Source organism: Montipora capricornis, chromosome 2 (assembly GCF_036669925.1).
Source record: "Montipora capricornis isolate CH-2021 chromosome 2, ASM3666992v2, whole genome shotgun sequence".
Classification (NCBI taxonomy): Eukaryota; Metazoa; Cnidaria; class Anthozoa; order Scleractinia; family Acroporidae; genus Montipora; species Montipora capricornis.
Genome location: NC_090884.1, coordinates 26,362,287 through 26,369,786, shown reverse-complemented (window position 1 = coordinate 26,369,786; position 7,500 = coordinate 26,362,287). Strand labels below are relative to the sequence as shown.

The window sequence follows — 7,500 nt, the reverse complement described above, 5'->3', positions numbered from 1 at the left end:
ACGTCTTAAAAAATAGCCTTTGAATCCTAAAGGATAGAAACTAAGAGGTAAAGAATCCTCATGTTCTAACAAGAAACACCACCACGAGAGAGCTTGTACTGTGTCACATTTAAACAAATAAAAACATATAGTTTTGTAAGAATAGTTCAACACGTCGCTAGCAGAGAGTGAACATGTAAAATCACACATAAATTCGAAAGATAGAAATAATATATGCATATTATTAGTGTTACCTTTTTAAACTACTTATTTCTGATTACAAGTCTCGGTAAACTTCGTGAAGCGTCTTATTTTATCTTTTGCGCAATATGTGTGCGTCACAAAGACTAATAATAGCCATATTGACTTCTCATTATTCTCTAACATCCGCTTATCCGGTTTCACACAAGCAACAACATCAAACTGTGGATCAACTAATCCTTGGGGCAAATTAAATATCATCTCAGGAAAGGACGTATTTACAACGAAAAATTCGTTTACCGATCTGAAAGATTACGGTTCATTTGATTTGGTTTTCCAAACTAAGCAGGACAAAATGCAAAACTGGTACGTTTTATAACATCTATGACTACTCGATGTTAAAAAAAACCATTTGAAAAGGGTCAAGTGAGTTAATAAATGATTTAGAAGAAATTTTCTTCTGTTCATAACATTTGGTATGTTTCAAGCTCGATTGATACTGTCAAAAGACACTGAAGTGAAATTTTAATTAACACGCGAAAGGCCGATTCGGTTACAGAAAGAAATATCAAACTGAATTCGAGTTGTGAGGTCATCCAAGCGGAAATTGTACAGTCTTAGCTATTTTAAGAGCATTGTCGATATTTATGTCTTGAATAATTGCATTCAAGCGCACAGACGGATAGCCTGCCCTTTCTTTTGCAAAACAACAGGACTATATTCACCTTATAGTTGCAAACAGCGCAGTTCTGAACTTAACTGTGGTTGGCCAGCATATCTAGTGGGAGCTTATGTTCCCTTAATTATTGCAAGCATTAAACACGAATTTATGAAACCAGATGCAAAGTTTTCATTCATGAAACTTTTCATAATTATTCGGCTTGCTGTCAAAACTCAGTGGCGTGAGGCCAAAAGCAAACGTGACACGCGAGTCAAAACTTGGACTTTCAAGATCTACAGTATCGATTTAAAACAGTGGAATAAAGACTTGAAAAATGGCACATTTTAAACAATCCTTCAAAAGTAAATTCTTTAATGTACGACTACTTTTGATGAACTTCATGGATTTTTTTTTTTAATGGCCTTTTCGGATTCAAATCGTGTCTTGGCTGCCAACGGTGATTGATCAGTTTTACACTTATAGAAGGTATAATTTTTTTGTGAAAACCCTGCTGAGTCAAGTTTCCTCATGAAAGTGGAAAAACATTCGCTTCAAAAAAAATCGGAGCCAAAGGTTTCTGCGATAAAAAAGTCTATATTGTCCCATTTTTCCTTCTCCGTGTTTGCATGAAACACGAAAATCTCTTTTGCAAACAGCTAAGAAAGGACATCCTCGACACAATACTGCCCGCTGTTAAACATCCTCTAAAATCGAAATTGCAGATCGATTGAGGATTGAGGAAGTGTAAAATTTTGCTGCCTCACGATAAAAATAATATCTCCTCATGGTAAGTTTTAACATTGCCTGCTAACTTCCCAAAAAGAGTGGTAACAGGTCAAATATTATTGACTCGTGATGTAAACCAAGTTATCTTAATATACGAGCAATTTTTTTTCCCGAGAAGACCAAATAAATGCTCATAATGCAGCAAACCAATAGAATCCTGACAAAACTTACCGGAAAATATTCTCTTGTTTGCTTTCTCTGCATTGTGTAGGTTTCTACTCTTTTGAGGCCATGTGGCAAAACTGTCGAAGGGTTCAACTAGGAATTTCCCCTCTGCTATACCGTCTTGAACTCTAGGAATACCCAAGTCACTGTCCTTTGAGTCATAGTGTTCTTCTGCCTCGTATTGCTCTAACGTTGATCTCAAAAGCCTAATGTTAGAAAAGTCCGGAGTTGGCGAGCTACTTCGATGCGAGTTCGCGGAAGAAGGGCACGAGGTATTGGCCGAAGAGTAACCTGATGAATTAGTATAGCTAACCGAAGTTGACCACGAGTTCACTCGGTGCCAAGTTGAGCTGGGGATAAGGTGTTCACTTTTTATCGATCTTGGCGAGGCTAGGAGTGGCTCATCGATGGTGGTTAAATTTTCGCAAATGTGAGTCGGGTATTTTTCAGGTATGGAATGTCGCTCCACTGATACCACAAGTGGTCTGGAGGCCAAGCGAAATTCGTCAACATCATTAGCTTGAAATTCAAACGCTTGTCTTGTACTGTAACAAAATGATTCGTAAATGCCATTGATAAGTTTCTGACGAAACTTTCCTGTTGCGTTTAACGGCAAAAGTGAACGTTCCGTTCCTTTCCTAGGAAAATGTTGCAAATTTGCGTGGCGAATTGCTATCTTTCCACTGGCATCATGCTTCTTCCTCCAGAAACGCTTAGCCGTTGTTTTTTCTACAATTAAAGAATAAAACAACGAAAACGAAATTAACAAGGAAAAATAACGTGAAATAAAAAAGAAATGATAACTTATTCCATAACTGAAACGGAAGGAGCATTTGAGAGTAAAATAAATATTAATTGCACCTTAAAAGTTACGTATTTATTGTGTTTCGTTCTCTTACCGGCATCCACTTTGCAACATCGAAAATTACCGTCTGCAGGGCAGGGGAAACTCAAGCACTTTCTGTGGTATTTCAACCTATTTATTGATCGAAAACATAAAAAAGCACGCTTTAGTTAGCAGGAATATTTGATTACAACACAAAGCTGTGTGAAATTATTGAGTAAGTTTTACTTGCTTAATGTTTATTAGTATTCACATACAAATGGTCTCGCAATCCGGAATTTTGTAAAAAAATGTGAATATTACCTACAATCCTGGCATCTCACTCCAAGAAATCGAATCACCTTCTTGCATTTGTCACACTGGCTGCGACAAAGTATCGTTCGCGAAAAACTGTAATAGAGAAGAAGAGAAGACGAAGTTCATATGGACGCTAAATTCAATTTGACTCCAAAGGCCGCAACAAGCAGGTGCTATCTGTTTTCATGACAATAAGCATCTTTCTACCTCGTCTATTTAAGTTTTTTAACTTCTCCCCTTTACCGAATTCACCAGAAAAGTGCATTGAAATGAAGGGTTTATAAAGGATGTTGAATGCTTCTTCATCCACGTTATCGTCGGATTTTTTTTGTCAAAACAATTTTCGGTTGTTCGCTCGCAAAATCAACAAAAAAGACTTCCAGGGTAATTGTTTTGCTTGAAGAGTTTCCCTGAACATATTTTCCCTCGTTTCTCACCTATGCGCGTCGGCTTGCATCCTTACAGGGTTGAATAAGAAGCAAATCGTAGTAGCATGTTTACAGACGTGACTTGATAAAGCTTTTTCGCACGAAAACCCCCGGAGCATATGATATGTTGTGCATCTTTGCTTGCCTCACAATCTACGACCAAAATGCAAATTACAGCAATTACGAAGTGATCTCCAGCTGCCACTGTGAACCAATCAGAGGTGAAAAGCCTCAAAAACATAAGCCTGGGAAATAATGCTCAATAAATGCACTTTGCACTTCTGCAAGAACTGAACCGGGATCGATCTGAGTAAACAATCTGTTCTTTCCTTGACAGAACATCGTAGCCTTCTCAAAACAGTGGCATAAGGGAAGCAGTGACTTGGGTCGCCACCGGTAGTTTATGTCATAGCCAAAATTAAATATGGTATATTACTGGCATCGATGTTTGGCTTACACGAGGAATTATCCCAGGGAAAACTATTCCAAGGAAAAAATCAGCCTAAAACATTTTTAACGAGTGAGTTACGTCCGCCATATCTACATTGAGCTTTGAGTTGAATAAGGGTCACGGAAGAAATCCAAAAGCTCTTTTGCTTTCAAAAACTAACATTTTATACGGGTTTGCAGAAGAGAGAGAAAATTTCCTTAGTTTTGCATTAATATGGGAATGAAGTTCAAAGATCGCTTCGATCGCGAATTTATCAGAAGATCTTGCTTTTCTGTCGAAGACATGACATTTCCTTTGATAACTAAATTACACAAATGTTGCCATGCGCTGTTGAAAAGGTGTCTTTAATTATATTCAAGTTGCAGGTCATTCAATACAGCGCAATTCCAACGGGTTCCTGTGGAAACAACCATAAAGAAAACATCTGAGGAGACACAAAAAAAATATTTTGTCTGGTAAAAACAAATTCTGTGAGAAAATTATATAAAAGATACGAAGTTGCCATGATTTGTTTGTAGAATCGGACTTGATAAATCGTCAAGGAATAGCTCTTAATTCAAAAGGTATTACTTTAAAAATGTATGTTATTATTTTAATATCAACTTTCTGCTCAGTACTACATAAAAGTGAAAATTAGCAAGTCTGCAGCCTTTCTGTCACTTTTGTGATTTGTCTTTTCTACATATGCCTATAATTGTTTAAGTTAAAAGGAAAAAAATGAAATTGCATCAACGGGAATTATTCATTTCGAGAAAAAAAAAATTAGCAGTGATTATCGGTCTTAAACTGTGTATAAGCACTATCATCTTATAAATTTAGCCTGGGGCTTAATTCATGCCCAGACGTTCTGGCTCCAGTTGTTCAAACGATGGATAGCGCTATCCGTCTGATAAATCACTATCCACTGGATAACTCAATATTGGTTTTGCTAGTGTTTATCCTCTGGATAGTGATTTATCCGCTGAGTAGCGCTATCCATCGTTTGAACCGACTGGGACCTGATTGTTAGCGTCTACCTGATTTCCACTTTTTAATAGTGTGCTTTGCAAATTTCTAGCCTTTTGCCCTGCGAACAATGCAGAGAGAGGAACAATTAAGCTATCAGCTGGTTTGGCTGCCTGAAATGCTGCTGTGTTCACAGTGGTCGACTCCAGTAAATAACACAGTTCCACTGCTATGATAAAGCGCGATTCAGACATCCGCTTATCAGACGTGTTCTTGAAATAGTATTCACCCGGAAACATCTAATGTATTACATTATTCAATTGATTATTCTTTATATCTCATATCAGAGATCAGTTGTGCACCGTTCGTGTGTGTGTTTCTTTTAGGATATTTCCTTTTATTAAATTTTCGACCTCGGATATTGCGTTTCTAGCTTTCTGATTGGTTCACTCAATGTCGGCTATTAGCTCTCATTAAATTCTCAACCTCGGATAATGCATTTCGCGTGCTCTGATTGGTTCACTCAATCTCGGTTATCAGCTCATATACCTTGGTTTGACCTTATATGGTAAATGATTGCGTTACGCGTTGCTAAACTAAAAATGTTTTCGTCGGAATGCCAAATTTCTCTTTGAATAAAGCAAAAACGGAGAAAAAAAACTTTTTTTGTGGAAAGGTTGGATCAATTCCGACGTTTAGAAGTACGCGAAAAGGCAAGAAATGTTTTTTACACGCCTCGTTAGATACTTACCAGCTCATATCGGTATAATAGACCTAATCGGCTAACTCGATGTTGTACCCAATTCAAATCTCCTGAGATTAAGATTCTTTGTGTATTGTATTTGCATGATAATGTAGCATTCATATTTATATGATACGGAAATACCTGAAACAAAATGTTTTATTCCCAAAGGGTTTGAATTGGGTACAACATCGAGTTAGCCGATTAGGTCTATTGTTGAGTAATTTTATGCCACTATCGTGATTTGGAAACAGACTTGTGTTACTACGAAAATGAAAATCACGCTGTTAGAGTTGGCTTCTCGGATTTGGAATTTAATATACTGATTTCAATGTAGGTACTGGCTCATCTATAAAGATTATCGGAGAATCAAATAAATCGTTTTATTAGCAAAAGGAAAACTTGCAGATAAGGCACTGGGGCTCACAAGACCGACGTTTCGGTGGCATTGAGCTACTGAAAGTATTGCAACTCCTCCCTGGAGTGGACGGAATGTTAGTCCATCGCAAGGCTACCCCCAGCAGTATGTCCCTGTAGCATTTATTGACCTGAACTTTGCAGAACACCCGTGAACAGGCTCAAAAGCTTGTCACAGAAATTACAAAACTGCGAGGGTGTTTGTGTGGAGAAAGAAATTGTGAAACAAATTCTATTGTCTTTGAAACTTATCTGTGTAAGGTTTATAAGAAAATTGAGGACTACACCAGTCTTTATTCGACGGGAATTACACCAAAGACCTTTGACTAACATTGGATAATATGCTGCAGGTAAAATCCGGTCTCAGGTTAAATCCGTTTTTACATATGTTGAATATGCACTCAGATGAATTGAAGAAACTTTTTTTGGAGCCTAATTTAATCCTAAAGAAAATTAGGGTCACCAAGGATTAGTTCCGGTTATAATACATTGATATCAATTATGATTTATTGTAAAAAAGTAAATAATGAAAATAACTGTGTTGGGTTGGGTATGTTCGACGTTGTAGTGTGGTGGTGAAGACACAGGTACCTGTAAGTGCATAGAATGCAATCATACACCATCACTCACAAGGCACTACAAACGTATTTCGGGTAAGTTATGAGTACTGAACGACAACTGATAAAAAACGCATAGGGGCTGAGAAAATGAAAGACTCTAGGAGCAAGGCTGCTTGTACGTTTCAATGTTGGCAATTAGTAAAATCCGTTCGCAGGTTGAATCCGGCCGTTTTTATACCTACAGTCCGTGACAAAATTCCTTGGAACAGTACACGACTATACAGATCTGAAGCTCTCGCGGATCACTCTCCCCTCACAATGTTGTTTGCACGCGAGTTTCGGGGCCCATTTTGCCAAAACAACATTGTGGGAGGGCAAGGTATTGCAAAGTGTTTCAACAATTTTGTCCGAGGCTGTAGGTTAAACAGGTGATTATCATGTTACCTAGTTTGAATACGTACTCAGATGAATTGAAGAAACTTTTTTGGAACCTAAATTAAGCCTAGAGAAAAATTAGGGTCAGGTTAGGATTTCTCCTGGGTATCATCAAGAGGTATCATACCAGAATGTTAATCAGTGCTTGTTATACTATGTTCGAACTATGTAATGACATAGAAAACTCCTGCGCCTCCTCTATGCAATGTTGCTCCAACCCTAACAATAAAGGCACCATATTATTATTGTGATGTCACAATATTGGGTGCAAACGCTAGACAACAATGTTTTCCTATGAGGTTTTTCCCTTTGGTATTCAACAACATCAAAGAAATATACAATTCTTAAGATCTAGCATTTTTTATGCTTACAGAATTTCCATCATACAGTGCTATAGGAGAATAATCATTAGGTATCATATCGAGAAAGCCAAACTGGTAAAGCACACAATGATGCCACCATCATTGACAGATATAAGTATTGCATGCCCAAGGATACGGCTTTGAATCACTTCCGTCCAGAAAAGCACGTAATTACAGCAACAGTTAATTCGATAAGAGTGTTGTTATGGCATAGGTGGGCTCCCTAG

General features: G+C 37.6%; 1 protein-coding gene across 1 annotated transcript in view; it reads right to left on the bottom strand.

Moving 5' to 3' along the window:
- LOC138039185 (kinase suppressor of Ras 1-like) overlaps window positions 1-7,500 on the bottom strand; it is a 28,490-nt gene that overhangs the window by 12,897 nt on the left and 8,093 nt on the right. The window contains exons 3-6 of the mRNA XM_068885371.1: window positions 3,371-3,514; window positions 2,940-3,026; window positions 2,692-2,768; window positions 1,799-2,521 (exon numbers count right to left, since the gene is read on the bottom strand). Coding sequence (XP_068741472.1) covers window positions 1,799-2,521; window positions 2,692-2,768; window positions 2,940-3,026; window positions 3,371-3,480 — 997 coding nt within the window. The 5' untranslated portion in view covers window positions 3,481-3,514. The remainder of the gene's footprint in view (window positions 1-1,798; window positions 2,522-2,691; window positions 2,769-2,939; window positions 3,027-3,370; window positions 3,515-7,500) is intronic.